The sequence below is a fragment of the Dermacentor variabilis genome, chromosome 7 (assembly GCF_050947875.1).
Source record: "Dermacentor variabilis isolate Ectoservices chromosome 7, ASM5094787v1, whole genome shotgun sequence".
NCBI classification, from domain to species: Eukaryota; Metazoa; Arthropoda; class Arachnida; order Ixodida; family Ixodidae; genus Dermacentor; species Dermacentor variabilis.
The window spans coordinates 99530587-99548538 of NC_134574.1; the positions used below are offsets into that span (position 1 = coordinate 99530587).

General features: G+C 44.2%; 1 protein-coding gene across 1 annotated transcript; it reads right to left on the reverse strand.

Moving 5' to 3' along the window:
* Nucleotides 1-1642: 1642 nt before the first annotated feature.
* Seipin (lipid droplet biogenesis associated protein seipin) lies at nt 1643-17930 on the reverse strand. The gene is made up of 9 exons (XM_075698858.1): nt 17426-17930; nt 17171-17246; nt 16972-17047; nt 16631-16698; nt 14963-15097; nt 13422-13519; nt 11019-11215; nt 6780-6860; nt 1643-4529 (listed from the first exon to the last, which is right to left on the reverse strand). Exons 1-9 carry the CDS (start codon nt 17611-17613, stop codon nt 4399-4401), a joined length of 1050 nt encoding a protein of 349 aa, XP_075554973.1. The 5' UTR covers nt 17614-17930; the 3' UTR covers nt 1643-4398.
* Between the last annotated feature and the right edge of the window lie 22 nt (nt 17931-17952).

Genomic DNA, 17952 nt, shown 5'->3' on the forward strand with positions numbered 1-17952 from the left:
TCGCAGCCGACCCACTTTCTGTTGCGGAGGAAGTGACGATTACTAGGCTGGCGCGCGCTCAACCAATGGCTTGACGAGAGACCATATGTCCAGCCCCCGGGATCGCAACAGACGCCGTTAAAATCTCGGAGAGCAGGGGCTGTGTGATTTAGGTTTGCAGTTGCCACCACAGCTAGTGCTCGCAGCCGACCCGGGTGGGGAAGAGTAAAGAGGAGAGAAGCAGGAACCAGCTTCTCGGCTCACGCGGCAGGCATCTATAGTAAAGGAGGCATTGGCCAGACCATACTGTAGAGCATAAAGCGCACATATAAGAAAATAAGGTTTTCACCTGACTGGACCTTGTGGAAGACACTAGGGTCAACCTTAAGTTGTTTTCTATTAAAAGTTGACGGGGCTCATCCATGCTAACATGCACGTGTACCCACAGGGCTCTTTAGTAGTATGCACGAGCTGTGAAAAAAAAAAAGGAAAATTATGCAGGCATCATGGAGTTGACAGCTGCACTGACAAATGTGGGTGCACATTTAGGCTTCGAGCCAATTATAACTTTTCCACAGCTGGCATGTCCTGAGAAGCTTTGTGGGCACCTGTAATTCAATTAAACGCAAGCACACTAGTTCGCGCACATACCTACTGCGTTAGCATATGTGAAGAAAAATGGCAATGGACGAGCACAGTTTGAATTGCATAATCCCACTGCAATCAAGTATTCATTCGTCAGTACTAAAAGTATGAAAATAGTTGCATCAGGTGTTGACCACAAACAAATGAAATGAAATTACATTACTGCACACTGCTGACAGCGTACAGCAGGTACAGTCGGCGTCAAAAGTTATCAGACCGAGGGATGCAAGAGGTGAATATATTTCCAAAGCCCGTTATTCAATCCGCAGCCTCTACTAGTATAAAGACGCATTGATGATGGCAGTCTTTCAGCAAATACTAACTACAGCTCATTCGAAAACTTCGTGTTGTACAATTTTACGGGCCACGGTCACAAAGTGCAAATAAATTCTAGATTTCTTTCATATCACACAGTTTGTAGTTTTTTTTACACCAACTGCACCTTGCAAATGGTAGTGTCGGACTTTCTACCATGTCAATAAATGAGGCACCATTGACACCAAAAAAAAAATGCCAAAAAAGATGATGTGACAGTTGACCTATGCACATTGCAGACAAGCCTTACAAAACACACATCTGTAATATCAAATTTTATCAAATTAAATACCACAGAAGGCAGGACATTCTGCGCAACCTTTGGCAATATTGTTGATCTTGAGCTAACGCAGAGTACACTTGGAGTAATAATACTGCTATACAGTCATGAATAAACTCTAATATTATTTGCAATCATAACGATAGTGCACACTCACATACATGTATTAAAAATTGTTAAAAACTATACATATGCCAAAATAAGTTTTATAATAATATTGGCACACCGGTGCAGACACCCCTGTGAGCGAGTAGTAGTGTACGAAGTACTGTAAACAACCTTTCACGCTTCTGACCCAAATGTAAATTTCAAAACATTGTCTACACCCATTAATTCCAGTCTACACCTGTTAATTCGACCCTTGCGAAGCCGCAAGATCTGCTCTAATGATTCCAATTGAGAAACAACAACAGAATGAACAGATTCTTTTTTTTTTACTGCTTGAAGTAGCTTGCACTGCCTCTGCTTCTTTCTCTTGAAGCACAACTCAACCAGCATGCAGCAAAGAGCACCAGCATGTTTTAACACTGCCTCAATGTTGGACTGTCATCGTTGGTGAATGGCCCACATACTGCAACACTGTTGTTGGCACTGACAAAATCCTAAAAAGAAACAAAAGCAGTAGTGCCGTCTGCTGAACTTTTTGTGTATTCAAGGTTTTGGCAACAACTGCGCATGTGAGAAGGCGCTGGTACGAGTCTGTCGGGGTCGAATTAACCGAAACAGCATGCTTTCGCGTTCGAACTAACGAGTTTTCCTTTCGTAGCAATGCATTGTTGCTCGCTGAAACTTTCCAGTTTCAGTGCGTTCAAATTTAAGAGAAGTCTAATTAGCCATGGTTGAATTAACGGGAGCCGACTGTAATCTGCAGGTACCCAATTTTCCGAAATGAAGAGGCCTTGTCTGTACTATGATGGAAGTCTAAAATGAATTGTGAGACCAAATTGTAGACCACTGACAAAAATTGCAAGAATGAGCTTCATTTGCAGCAGCTTACAGAACCTAATACGTCAACATTACCTTCAATACAGTTTGTCTTCCTTAAAGCACCGAAGCATTTAGTGGGCCATCACTATCACAGCATACCCAGAAACTGTACCAACTGCTGTGACGCTCGGGAGAGCAGCTTCCCGTAGAATCAATTTGTGAACATATGATACAGCGGTGTGCATGAACCTAATCTTTGTGTTCTTGAAAGGGACCCAAAGGCAGATATCAAAGCAAGATAGAGTTTTAGAAAAATGCTCTAGTGCCAGCATTGGTGTCGCCCTCTCTATATAGAGCTGCAAATTACAATACTAAAAGGCCTCCAGGTCCTCCAGCACAGCTATGCAAGAGACTCCATTTATTATGGGCTATCTCATACCCTGAAGTTGTAATTTCCTGCGCAACTATAAGTCCTCTCTTGGCATATAACAAATGGCAGGTTTTCCAAATGGCAATCAAACAATTTAGACTAACCAGAAGTTTGTCACTCAAGACACTGCCTGAAAAAAAGCAGTACTGTCCCCTGAATGAAGCACTCATCACTGAGCAGTGATGTTCCCAGGCAAAATCTGCAACAAACAGCCACTTGAGAAACATGCCTCTGCTTCAACACCTTCTAGCATGGGCACCGAAAGCGGTGACATTGCGTTGCTGAGTTCGAGGTTGCAGGTTCAATCCTGGCTGCGATGACTGCGCTTCGATGGGGGTCAAATGCAGAAACACTTGTGTACTTAGATTTTTAAAACACGTTGAACCGTTAAAGAATGTTCATGAACCCCAGGTGGTCAAAATTATCCGGGAGTCCCCCGCTACAGCATGCCTAGTAATTAGATAGAAATTTAGACACGTAAAACCCCAGACTTTAACATTGAAGAATTTTGGCTGAAAGTGGTTGATAGTAAAAAATATGTTTCTGGAGTAACCAGCAGTGCGGTAAGTACTTCAATTGTGTACTAATACTGACACCATTTTCCTGGAGTTGAGGCACTGCAATGAGTGGAGGAGTACCAGGGCGAACGTCCCAGAGGATATGATATCCCGATGCTCTGTCAACCCGCCTTGTACATGTTATACTGACAAGCATGCCAGAACTCGTACATAAATGTAGTAACATGGAAATTGTAACAATGCCTAAAATTTTTGGTAGGCTTTGCTAACAGAAGAAACGCAGAAGAACAACTTGAGCTCGTCTGCAGAGGCAATACTAAAAACAAAACAACTAAAAAATTGTGGAAGACGTCCCCAAAAAGGGATGACCTAGTTGCTTGCAAATACATGACAGGCACGTGCCGCAGGACTGTGAGGTGCTGTGAAAAATTGTTCTACTGAATCTCGTACATCATGCCAAAGGAGTTTGCACAGAGAGCGATTTCCCAATGCACTGTTGCGAGCAAAAGTAGCAGACACCCTGGTATTTTTGAAACCGCGGTCGGGCATCACTTAACAGAACAGTTAGCATTCATTCTAGTTTAGAAGAGTATTCTTTTGGACTAGTTGGCAAAGCATGCTTGTCGATGTCAAGTGCAAAGCGTGAGACCAAAGGAAGGCGAGGCAAATTGAACAAGCGCTACTAACAACTGCGAACGATTAGTGGAAACTTTCACCCGATACTCTCTGAAACCAGCAACAACAAAGGGAGCAGACCAACAAAGATTGCATACAATGCATGCACAATCTTATGTAAAGTGACAATTAGGCAGCATATGTACACTGTCAACAGCCCACAATTGTTGCAGAAGGCATAAAATTGAACAGGTGCGAATGATGAACCAGCTTAGCTGTTCATTCACAATGGTTAGTGGTACCTGTGTCATCTGTTCTGCCTTCGTTTAGTCCAGTGCTTTGCATTTCATCGTCATAAACCAGTAATATAGGTATATTATGCCCCTGAAGGATGTTCTACAACTAGAAACATTTTTGCTAGGTGATGCGAAAATGGGGATCCATACCAGAAGGAGGTCTGTTATATCTGCACAAGAAAGTACAATTATATATAGCAACAAAATGCATGCCTGTTCCACGGTACAGAACAACAAGACCCAGAATCTGCCAACGCTATCACAAATAACGTAAGAGACAGTACCTGCACAGTGACCGTACAACTGACCAGGGGCTATCACAGCCGACGTACAGACCCGGGACAATCTGAGCGGCCTGTGAAACTTGTTGGGCTCACGTTGGCATCTCCTGCCTCACGTTGTCTGCTGCATGGTGCTGCTGCTTGCCTCTTGGTCACCACCCAGTGAAGGAAGGTTAGCACTGCTTTCGCACGTTATAGCTCCAAAGAGTTGCCTCAGTGTTTTCCCGGTCTTCTCGTCAAGCTCTGTCCGAAGGAAAGATACAGTATGGTCGGTCCCGCTATAATCCAACCAACAAACTATTGACAGTGACTGCGTTGCTTAAAAGTAAACGGCACACAAACACTGCTGCAACGAATACAAACATTTTGGGGCAGCAACCAAAGTGTAACGAGAGCACCACAAACATGATTGTGGCAATGTTGAGAGAAGGCGGGGAAGGTTCCGTTTACCTCGCATTGCATGCCCTCTTGTTGTACCACTACGAAGTTTGTTGAGCGTGGTAGCCACGAGATGCAAATTTTCGCAGTTTTGCAAATCGTCCTCGAATTTACGAGTACAATTTAATTATTACCTGAGGAACAATCCAATGTGCTTATGAACTGAAACGTCATTTCTTTCATGATTAGCAGGAAATATTGTGGTGACAAGCACCTAGGTGTCAGATATATGGCAGCTTGTACAAAGTGCTTTCACACAGTACTGCGGCCACAGAAGAAGTTACCACCTCCTTGCTTGTAGCGGCAGCGTCACAGCAATAGCAATCCGAAGCACTTGATTAAACAAGCACTAAGACACACTTTAAACATTGTAGGAAAATGCTACCAGAAAAAACAACAAGCAAGATCCCTCTTTGTTGAGATTGCTCTAGAATCACTCTTTGCTGAACATGAAGGAAATTTTTATCTCCAGCGCAATGGGATTTGCATCGGATCATGCATGGCACCTGTGTTGTGGAACATTTTCGTGGCAAAAGGTGACCATGTTCCGGCTGCTTTGCTAAGCCAATTGAACATTAATGCTTGTTTGTGCTATACTGGCAATTTTCTGCTTTGCTTCCCCGTCCAAACCATCCCGAATGCAGTCATTAAAGGGCCCCTCACCAGGTCTCGCCATATTGAGATGACAAGCGCAGAGCATACAATGCGCAATAACGATCGTGTCTGCAAAGTATTGGATCACTACACAGCGCGAAAAAAATCTGAAATCTCAAACCGAACGCCGCTTTCCCTTCTCCTTGCGGCTGCCGCGCTCCAAGCCACAGCATGATGTACACGTGCTAGTGCGCCTACGTACACATGTTCGCACTGTGACCTCGCTAGTGGTGACACGCGACTTCGAGAATTATTCAAAGCAACATCTGTTTGTGTAATACGGTGCTTGAATAGACGAATTAAAGATTAGAGAAATAATGAAACACACAAACCGAATGTCTGCATGGTTTTGTTTTACTTCGCACCGCAGCAAGAAAGATGTACTTCCGTTTTGTCTGCTTGTTCCCATGTCGTGCAGTCGTGCGTGCAGACACCGAAACTATGCTATATTCTACCATGTTCTAGCACGGGATCATGCTCTGTGATCCGCTTGTGTCTGCATCAGTATTCGTGTAGCACTGGCTTATACCACTAGTCAAGGGTCCTTGTGCACAGCATGCAAAATCGTGCGCTGCGCGGAACAAAACAATCACAACAGCTCGTGCACGATGCCTGCAGTGATAGTAGTGTGTTGCGCCGCAAAAAAGCGAGAAAAAAAATAATGAAGGTGGGGCCCGTGACGTATGCGTCACGCTATCCTCAAGTTCCGGTATGGGAGAACGCAGGGAAGGAATTTTGTTTGCGGAGACCAGATAGGGCTAGTGGAGAGAGCGTCTCGCTTGGCAGTGGCGCTCGCCTCCTGAAATCATGGGTTCGCGGCACTAAAATATTTGTATCTCGGCTATTAATGAGCCGATTTGAAAAATTCTTGCGGCAGAACGCTCCCTAGAGGACACATAACAACTTCCAGTGTATAACTAAAATTTGCTATGGGGCCTGGTGGGGGCCCCTTTAAGGATGTTTTACAGGTGTTTATGGAAGTGTCTGCAAGCTTAGGCTTCACATGTGAACTGCCTAGCAATTCACGATTGAAGCTCCTAGAAATAGTATTGAATTTCAGCTCTAAACATACTTGCTGGATGTATCTGACAAAGGGAGGAAGCTGAAAAGGTCACACAAGCACAATATCGAAGCAGTTTCTTATGACCCAAGGTGGTCATAACTATGCTCAGGCAAGCGAACAAGAAAAAAAAACAACAACTAAAGATTGCTAACAAAACCTGAGGGATAGAATATGTGTGCAAGTTTGCTGAATGTGAAAAAGGAGTGATGTATAATACACCAATGGCATGTGGTTGAGGATACTCTGATCAGACATAATGACGGGCCAACACCAGGCTCGGAGAGTACCATGTCCTCCTCGTATTGTTTCTCACTTATGTGCAACCTCTCAAGGCTCACCTTTCCTTTTCCTGACCTTGGCATCCCTCGTTTCCTTGACGAGATCAGGCTGGCTGCTGCTGATGTCACTGGAAGTATCGTCTGCACAAAATTAGACCACACAGGTGCCAATCTACACTAAGAATCAATAGACTGCTACAAATGCAAGGCTGCAAAAGTTGTGGCGGTTCACTGAAATTGTTTGCATGAAGTGTTGACACATGCTTATCGGCCCCTCCGTGGGCTTTAATCCTGCAATATAATTCGAAATTTCTGCCGCGTCATGTTGGCACCTTACGTAAAGCAGAAGACAAAATCCACACTGCACTAGTTTCCATGCATGGGAAAATAGTGCGCATTCACTAACACATTGAAAAGAAAAAGGAATGTTAGGCAATGCAAGTCATGGTTATGCATGCTTGGCTGAGCACTGGAGTGACTTGACATGTTACCACTTGCCCCTGTGCTATACAATGCACTTGCAACGACAGCAGAAGACCAAAGGGTGCTTCAGAATGTTTCTAATGTGTGTCACCTCATCCCATCACTCAAGGCCATTTACTTTGCGGAGCGGTGAGTAACCACATGGAGTGTGTGTCTAATGTAGTACTTTAGACCTGGCAGCATCCAGTGTGTAAATTTTATGCTGTGCAATGACCACGCTGTGGTCACGAGCAAATTGCATTCGGCTGTGCAATAATGTGGTCAATGGCTCAAATGTGTGGCATTTCAGCCACTAAAAGGGCATTATGCAACGCAAAATGGGTGTGCAGACGCTCTACAATGCCACGTGAAAACTGCACTGTAAATATGTTTTGCATGGTTGCCACTTCAGGGTATAGCCTCTGGTATAACCGACTTGGATCGTAACAGCCTACCCTCGGAAACATTCCTCTGAAGCGCAGCTTTCGCCCAATTTAATACTAACGACAACAATCATTGTTTATAAGACTGAAAGTTCAACAGCACATTCTTTCACTGTACGTGAGCACAGGAGCCATGTCAGTGCCTTCGACTCCATAAAGCTCAAGTCACGCATATTCCCATTGTTCTAATTGGTTGTGCTTCCATTATGCTTGTTTGCAAGCTGCCTAGCAAGCAAGTTGGCTTAGCTATCGGGGAAGGAATTTGTCTAGTCTAAATTTAGCCTTGTACATCTCAAGATTCCTTTCCTGCTAACACAGTGTTGAAATTGGTCTGGAGCTTAGACATAGCTTGCAATTATCAGTGTATCTCACAAAAATTGAAGCAGCTGTGTGCAATCTCTGTGCATAGCTGTAAAAGTGTTCATAGCAAAGGAAATGTGTTACATGATTGTTATGTTTCCAAGTAGGCTGTAGCCTTGCTGCAGAATGCAAATGCTGCACATTTGCATTTTATGCTTTTTTTTCTCCAAAACACCAAACACATCGTTAATGGAACATTTTGATGCCAAACCTTCGATCAATCATTATTATTTACTTCTCGAAGGCTGCTGTGTACTTCTACAGAGGCCTACCAGCAAGTGTACATTTGTTCTGTGTGTAGCACATGTACAGTGCTCAGCAGGTGGAACATGATAATCGAAAAACACGGTGGCATTTATTTGCTGTGTGCAGGATGGAGAGTTGTTTTCCCATTTTGCGGATCCAAGTGGGCATTGCTCAACCACAGCTGGCACATTGTGGTTGTGGCGGCGCTCAAATCTTGCACATCCCCCTAATGTTGTTTTCCCCACGTAGCTGTTGAGTTTCCTGAAATTGGGCCTCCCCGTGTAGCACGCGAGGCACTGGTGGTTGTGCAGTAGTACGAGGAATGGCATAAATGTTTCACTGCCAATTCCAACCGTCCCAATGGGCACTCGGGACACAAGAGGGGCCAGCCTTGGTCTCTCTGGCTACGGGTACACGGTGCATGCAAACGGACCATGCGTGAACTCCGAGGGACTGTCCTGCGCACGCTTTCCCGTTCGCTCGTTATGTGCTAACTAGCTTGCTTATTTTATAGAAGGTGCAATAAATGCCCCTTGGTTTGTCTCCACTACCATGTCCCTTGTTCTCAGAGCACGGATGGGACGCCACAAATGGCCTCTAGCGCCAAAGTATCCCTGCCGTCAGGTGGCGTTAGCAGTGGAACACTAGAGCCATCTCTTGTACTACTGTGCAACCACCGCCGCTGCACGTGCGTTGTGCAGGGAGGCCAGATTCCAGGAGACACGAGAGCCATGCGGGCAAAACAATGTCGCCGAATGTGCGAGAGTCGAGCATCCCCACATAGTATACGATAAAAGCAAGAGCCTTTGTGATGCATTGAAACTGCATTTTGATTCCCAGTGCTCACCCATGGCACCAAATGTGCTGGCCGCCATGCGGACCCATTATTGCATTTTAATCACTGAGCAATGCACTTCTGCAGATGAATTTGAAAGCATTTTACACTCTTTTCACATTTTTACAAATTTCACAAAACACGTAGCAGATGTAATTTTGTTAGCATAAAATACGACATCTGAACAAGAAGAGCATGAAATTTAGCAGCTGATAATATATTCAACATGCTTGTTGTGCACAACATTTTGGCCATGAAACTGTTGTTCTTAAGAACCTTAGATTTTCAATGCTTGAATCAGTTAATATTTAACAGCAGAGACACAATATCTCTCTGCTTGCAATAACTTTCTGCAGCAAAAATTCTGTCTTGAGCACGACTAACTATAATAGGCGTTATTTTTACTTTACTTTTATACAGAGTACCATGGTCAAAAGCTTAAGGTGGTGAAGGGATGCAACAGATGGCAATGTAAACCTTGGGAAGTTCTATTTGGTCTCTCCAGAGCTAACTGTAAGTTTAGAGATTTATTTATTAGATGACCGTCATGTAGGAGACAAAAGAAATGCATTCATGAGCGACTAGACGATAACCCTGCATCTTGCACAGAGCAAAGATTACACAAAGTTTGCATCGGAGAACACAAGCATCAACGTAGTAACCACAGAACAGGAAGAGTATCACTACTTTCCACTGGACTGGTTGGTTCGCACTTCTTGCTGTGGAAAAAAAACATGAGCGGCACTATTGCTGAAATGAACAAACTAAACAGAATCCATGTGTTCCAACACTTCCCATTCTACACTTATGTAAAATGGGGCACAGTTTTAAGTGAGCAGAATCTTTTATTTATTGTGCACTAACCTTTCCACAGAACAATGGAAAAAAGGAAGAAGGTAAAAAAGAAAAGGTTTGACAAATTGAAATGCAGTAATTTTATCTGCTTCAGTTGAGCTTTCCTTGCCGGACATTGTGCAAGCAAAAGAGGCAGCTGAAGTACCAACGGTACCAGTACATGGTACTGGTAACACAGCATCACAATAAATTCAAATTCAAACAATTAGAAAATGACTAGAGCACGTGGTTGCGTTCCCAAGCTCACCTGGACATGTAACACTGGCTTATTCAGTGTCTGAAACATACATTTTGCCATAAACCAGCTACACAGAAACCATGCTTTACATTAGCACGTAATTACATTTAACAGGCATTCAGATCCCTTTGTTCCTGGTCGCATCTCTATTTGTGCTGATGGTACACCAGTACTTTTCACATTGCACATGATGTCAGACAGCAGCTAAGGTACAAGTTTTGTATGCATGGGCAGTGACAATGCTACTAATAAACACGAGCACCGTATGCCAGTAATCTCCATATTTCATGCGATGTGCCCAATGCGATCATTGTTGTTCCTTCTCATCTATGCCGACGGTGTAACAATACCATCCATGCCCCAGCACTTTTCACATTGCACGTGATGCCAACGGAGCTATGGTACAAGGCTTGTATGCATGTGCGATAACAATGCATGGTACAAGTAATGTACATCAGCACTAGTAGCGTACACCAGTGTTTGTCATTGCAGGTGATGCAATGAACTCTCGAAAAGAGGCACAAGAAAGGGCAGTGACAACAGGCACCACTGGATGCACTATAAAAATCTCGTTTAGCATCATAGCTGGCACGAGCACAAGCAAAAGCTAACATCTTTTCTTTCCTCAATAAAGCAGCCTTTGAATTCTTAACACTAAGTGTTAACAGGAAGGGCTGCTCACAAAACCCACGTATTAACACTTTAGGGTCGCTTCCGAATGACAATGGCAAGATGCTGCACTCAAGCTAGTATGGGAGAGGGTGGCTCGCTCGGCAAAGGTTCGAAAGGTGGCCACGTCGTAATGTCTAAGTCGCGGTCTTCCCAATCCAGTTCTGCACGCAGTGGCGACGAGCTCATACCTTCCGTCTCCTCGGAATCTTCCAGCTGGGCCTTCTCACTGCTGGGTTGCTTCTTCCTCTCTGCCAAGGGGCGGTGCGGCTTCGGCTTGGCTGGAGTCAGGTGGTTCCAGGACAGCAGCGCCACCAGGCTCACGAAGAAGAAGTTGGTCGATATGCCCACGACGGCCGATGTGAGTGGCCAGTTGTAGAGGATGTACCTGCCAGCAGTGATGCTAGAATGAGATTCCTTCTCTTGGCACAGATGCCGATCTAGTGCCCAAGACAAGACGCAATGAAAGGCGCATTGCCCGAGGGAACAGCGAAGAATCGCTAGTTGGCTTAGCGAATCGATCACTTAGCGAATATAGCACTTGTCCAATCAGATCTCCACATTTGTGCCCTGGTCAGCTTGTACAGTAATAGGCAAGATGACTCCATGTACAAAATGTTATGCTATATTCCTGAGCAACTGCACACTTACCTTTTAAAAGATTTGGAATGAAGAAAGTAGACGGTCAAGCTAACCATTACAGAGCGACAGAATTAACGCTGGCAAAACAGTGAGAGAGCATGGGACAGAACAAGAAGCAAGAACATCTGGCTCTGTGTACTTTATTATTTTTATGCCACTTAAAGAATAAAAAACACATTCACGAAATAAAAAGCTGGACAAGCCAACAACATTGGTCAAACTTCTGCATGAAAACACTTCATCAAAGCTTGTTTCGACGTGTGCAGTAACAGCGCATTCACAGAACACTCAAGGGACTTCGTCTAATACATAAGAAATGCAACCAGAACACTACAAACCACATGCAAACTCGCTGAAACTCTTAATTTCCAAAGTCAGACTCGGCTCGGTTTATTTGAACTCAAACTCGCAAGAAATCAGACCCTTCTAAACTCGCTCAAACTCATCAAAATCAGACTCAAGAAAGCACACTCAGACTCGTACTCACTTGGGCTCACTCAGATTCATGCAATTACAACAGACTCGCAAATGAAATAGTGCTAGACTAGTAAGTGCTCAATGACTATGACAGAGGCAAACATTGACACCGTAGCCACAGGGAGTGCACTCAATGCCACAGAGTGTATGACTTTCATGTAGACCTCTGCTAGAATCTATATTTTACAAAAACAGGTTCGTACTATTTACTGTACAGGGTGCAGCAAAAGTTCCCACATTCTCCAAAAATCAGTTGTAATGGCCCACACCGAAGAAAATTCCTAATGTTCTGTGTGAAGAATTGTGAAACAGAAGCTACACAAGTACAAGGTTCATAAAGCTACAAGGGTGAGAAGATGCAAGGAACCGCTCAAACGCTTCGACAGTACGGCACGCCAGGATTGTTTTCACAGACGTGGCAATGCTCAATATCGAGTGGTTTTTTAAAGCACCAATTGAGAGGAAGCCTCAAAGAAACCAATGTTAGTGGAAGGATTGACTCAAGAGTTTCTCAACATCAATCCTGCCTTCGGCTGAATCACACTTCGAAAATCGTCAGTGGACGTGTCAGCCGGTTCCGGCTCATAAGGCCAACGTGGTGCAATAATGGAGCATCGAAAACTTGCCCAATATGATTTCTGCTTCAGAAAGGCCCCCAACAGCTCAAATCTAGATCCTCTTGACTATACAGTCTGGTTTGGGTCAAAAAGCACAACTTGTTCTACTTCTCACCGGAATTTGGCTGCTCTTCATCAGGCAATGCAAAAAGCATGGAGTGAATTAGACAAAGACTACATCTGTGCTGGATTTCCAAGAAACACAAAGCTTGAATTCGCGTGAAAGGTAGACTTTTAAAAGCAGATGTGGATTTATGCATGTGGATTACGTGACACATTAAGTTAAGATACAAGTGATTTTCTAAAATGCATCGCAACCACATTTATGGGTTTTTATTTGAGTGCAACAACGTTTGTCACACCCTGTATAACCTGGTATATAGTACGCTGCATGTCCTGCCCGAGGCTCACTGGTTCGAGCAGACCTCACTTGTGGACAGAAAGTCAGATTCCCCCGCAATTACTTAGACTCATCCTTGGATGTAGTCTCACGGACTCAAAAGCAATCGGAATCCCATTTGATTCAGGATTACTTGGACTCATTCAGACTCCCATGAACACTGATTCATCAGTTCTCACTCAGACTCACAATTACGTGGATCACATTGACTCGGCCATACTCGAACTCCCACCTATGGGAATCACCTTGGCTAACTCGAACCCAAGCTCATACCTGCACTTAGCTACAGACTTAGGCTGGCTCCAAGAGTGAGCAAGCCAATTCACTAGAGAGTCTGCTGACCTCTGCTTGAACCACAATTTAAAAGCTGTGGTCAGTGATGCTATCGCTGCCTTGTCAAACACTCAGCTGGGGCAATAAATTTGCTCACTGATGCAGCTTGCTGCAACCATGCTTACCTTAACCCAGTGAAATCTGCATATACTTTCAGTGTTGCCGAGTAGACCTCAATGTGGCTATTTCGAATCACCAGGCCTGCCTGCGTGGCTGGCTTTGCCTGAAATTGCAGGACTAACATAAGCTTTACAAATATCTAGAGAAATCTGTCACACAAAGTCTGTGGAGCAACTACTAATGCGAGGGTCACGTGGCAAGTACACTGTTAAAGAATAGCAGGTCCTCAGGCTTCACTCCAATTACTAATGCAACAACATTACTAGATCCTACAATTCAATGATAATCTATAGATCCGCACATTACTTCTCCTCTCATCTCATGGCCATTATGCAAGTTATGGCATTACACTCTAGTGCTGCTGTCTACTGGTCTGCAATGTCGCCTATGGTAAACTGAAGCACAATGATTACTTTGTTTGTTGCTCCAAAGAGCATTGGCACATATTTGTCAAGTTTTAGGAACTTTACCGCATGCTTCATGCATGTAAAAGGGTTATGCCAAAGCTAGTGTGAAGGTTCGTAAACATATATTCTTTTAGGTACCCACTACGATGAGGGGGCCCGTCATAATAGTGCAGCTGCTAAAGTGAGTAAGCCCCTTTTTATTCCATCGCATGTTATGTGTACAGAGTTGTGCTAGTCAGCGGCCGGCCAATGTCACTGGGGTGCACAGTAACAACGCGTCATTATTCATTGGTCTGCAGCTACTAAAGCGGCATCTACATAAGCCCCCACCCCTGCATCCAATCACTTCGCTCCCCTTGGCAGGAACCCGCCGTATCACCCCTGGTGGTGAAGCATAGGACAAAAGAACACTTACTGAAGAAATTAAAGGACGAAAATAATATAGTAACGCAGCAATATAAAAAAAATACTATCCCTACAAATGATTTGAACGAAGGACCCAGCAATCATGAGCCCAGCAATCTTGCACGGCACCATGTAACCAGAAGGGAATGTCCGCTATTACACAGGTTCTGCATCAGCTGCTGTTGCCCCATCACTATAGCGTTGCTATAGTGGCTACGGTGAAGGGCCCCCTCACCATAGTCACGACCATAATTTTAACACTAAGGTTGGTTTCATAATGCTGGACCTATAGCATCATCTTCATTATCATCATGTCATGACACGGCTAAAAATTTTGCCTACATTGTGCAGTAGTAATGCTAGGCATGACAACATTGCTCGCAATAAAATTAAACAAAAGTGCCGCACGCAGTGCTCGCATTTGGAAGCTGCAGCTACAGCAGGAATGTAGCGAGCCAATGTGCCATATGACATCACGATACATCCATCTCTCCGGTACCAAAACAAAATTGGTCCATAGAAACCAGTGTTCACACACTAGTTACAGCTATTTGCTTCATCACCACCACCTCCATACAACAGTGTGGTCAAAAGCATCATGCAACTGCCGCTACCCCTCCAATCACGTGCTTCTCTATATCATGAGTACAACACCAACAGCCAGTTTTGATATGCATAATGATGTGGGATTTAAAGGGGGAAAAAAAAAAAGAAGTGCACCATGTTGAACTTACGTAGTCTTCCACGTATTTCTCAAACAGCAGGAGTGATACTGTCTGTTTCTCCTCCGCGGAACCGAAGAGGAGCATTGGAATGTAAGTCAACGTTGCAAGAAGTTTGACAAGCATCGACTTGTACCGTAGAACACCCTGTTATAGGACAGGTCAGAGAGGAAGAAAGTGAAGTAAATGCTAATGAGTGCAGATCAAATTATGTTAGAATTTTCTGACATAGATGCGACACATGCACAAACCCATGCAGACATGGATGCATTTTATTATGCTGTTGACAGATCTTTGTTTGAATTTGCATTAGTAGCTGAATTTGCATAATGTATGAACATGAACAGATTTATAGGTTGCAATATGAACAGCAGCTACAAAATGTAACTGCTGTTTTTATTTAAGTTCTGGCATGTTAGATTTGCTTCTCTCACTATAGCCAGGTATAGTAGTTTTTTGGGGGGGGCGTGCGAGTAGTGATTTTTTAGACCAAATCGAATAGTGCCAGAAGCAGATCAAATACTTTTCGAATAGTTTTCAAATAACGAACAGTCGTTCTCATAATTAATATAAAATGAGGTTCATACCCCAGTATTCTAAAGATTAGCATGTTTTTCTCATTAGTAATGGGAAAATGAGACATCCACCCAAACATAGTAACTGCTACAAAGGAAACTGAAACGGGTTCCTCGAAAGAAAAAATTTCGCAGCTGAAGAAAAATTCATCCTGGTCATCATGTTATCAATTGGTCAAATGTTATCAATGCCTTACGAACGTGTTCTCATCAGCCATTCTAGACCATAGCCAAAATATTTGAAACAACCAAAACCTTCTAAATAAATTAAGCAACTTCAAAGGTGCAGTGGAAACACAGCGCACCAAATAAAATTTTCAGATTTGTTTAGATTTGCAAGAAAGCTTAATAACCTGTTGCAGTCATTGCGAGCCAAATAAATTTTAACTTTCGGACGTGCAACAATTTTGGAAAGTAGTTTTGACAAACACACGTGAGCATAAAAGAAGTTTGAACAGCAGCAGGTATTTCAAGCACATGTAGGGAGAGTACACGTATGAGGAAATGAAGACGTCTGTATCCATCAACAGAAAGGTGTTGACTGACGCAAATATAGGCAGACAGATGCACACAGCATGAAGCAGCAGTAACAATGTCACGAAAGTTTGTAAAGACAGGCCAGGTGGAGTTAGGATGGTTTTGTATACGAGACCAAATTGTAGTCCTGGCAGACAATGCAAACCATGACTTTTCGGAACAGTATGTCTGTTTGTGCCAATGCACGTTATTATTATGCACCATCACTGTGCTGTGGTTTGCAGGGATCAAGAAGGTCTCAGGAGATGAGGGAGGGAAAGAACACACACAGAAGCCGACACAAGTGCAAAGATACTGGGGCAACGGAGACAGACAGAACACAAGTGATAAGGACTGTGAGTAAATGAAGCAGGGCAGGCCGAGAGAGAAGTATGCAAATAAGACAAGGTGAACAGCAGGAGACAAGGTTGAATTGGTCAAGCAGAAATGAGGCACATGCGGGTATTCGGTGAGCTATGTGCCTTACACAGCTGCCTTGTCCATGCAAATTAATGCGTGTGGAGAGGCAAAGCTGAACGAGGAAATTTCGCTTGTCAAGGTGAATGGAACGTTTAGTCTGCAGCCTTACCGATCTGTGCGTAGACTTCAACACTTCACCATCTTCACTGATCATGTCAAGTCCGACTGTGAACATACCTGCACATATTTGACCATACAGTGTTCAGTGTTGTTGTATATTGAGTGAAGCCAACATGGCTCACAGTAAAATGATCAACGTGTGTCAAAAGTGAAAAAAGGATCTTAGAAAACCCCTTCTCCCAGCCAACTCTTGTGTGATACCAAGGCACTCAAGCATGTAGAGTGCCTCACTTCACTGGACGAGGCCAGATAAGAACAGCTCGTCTGCTTCTGTTGCTAACTCTATTTAGGTGTCGCGAGCCAAAACGATGGAAAGCACGCAATCCTCACCAATCCTTTGATTAGCCTCGGACTCTGGCATCTCGAGCTCTAGATAGATCTTGTAACGCTGACCCCTGGCCAGGTACTGAAACAATAACAGTGCGACATACATCCGGTTACGGCACCTGAATCTCGCACGCAGTGCGCGATAACGGCTATAGGTGTAGCCGGACGCGAGGTGTGCGATATGCGAAAGTTAAAAACTCACTTCGTCTTGCCCCGGCCTCACGATGGTCACGTTTGCCATTAGGAAGTCGCAAAAGCCTGCGGGACATGCTGTCGACCTGCGAAAGGAGTATTTGGAACGTCCAACAGATGCGAAAGTGCGCAACGTTGATAACCCCGTTTAGTCGCTTCCGAAACCACACACAGATCTTCCCCACGCCTCTTGGAAACAGCTGGGGTTTAGCACGCATATCCAAGGTCGTGACGAAGGGAAAAAAAATATCGCGGCCAAACTCACTCGAAGTGCAGGTGCACCGGAAAGACGTGCGACGATTTGGGAATGTAGTTCCAGTAGAAGACGCCGTACAAGAGTATCGAAGTCCACGTTATCACCGAGAACAACACGGCCACGAAAAACGTCTGCGAGATGAACTGCCTGACGCTGTTGAGCACGACGAGCGGCAGCTTGAGCAGCGAGAGAATCATCGTGCCACCGCTGCTTCACTCCAGGAAACTCGCTGGGGCATATGATGGTGTGGCGACGCGCACAGCCCCAAAGCGATCATAACAGCTCGACCGATTATGGACCATAGACCCATAGATTGCCAACGGCCGCACGATTGCGCGCCTGCGGTGCTGTTTTGTTTGGGATCTCGGATACCGGTAGCGCACTGCTTTAAAGTGATCGCGCCACAAATTACATAGCGGTAGAGAGGTAAACTACAAATAATTGAAAAATATTTAAGTTATATCACAATGCTCAAGCATTATAACCCAATAAACTAAAGCAAGTATTGATTATGTTGCATTGTTTTATTGATATTT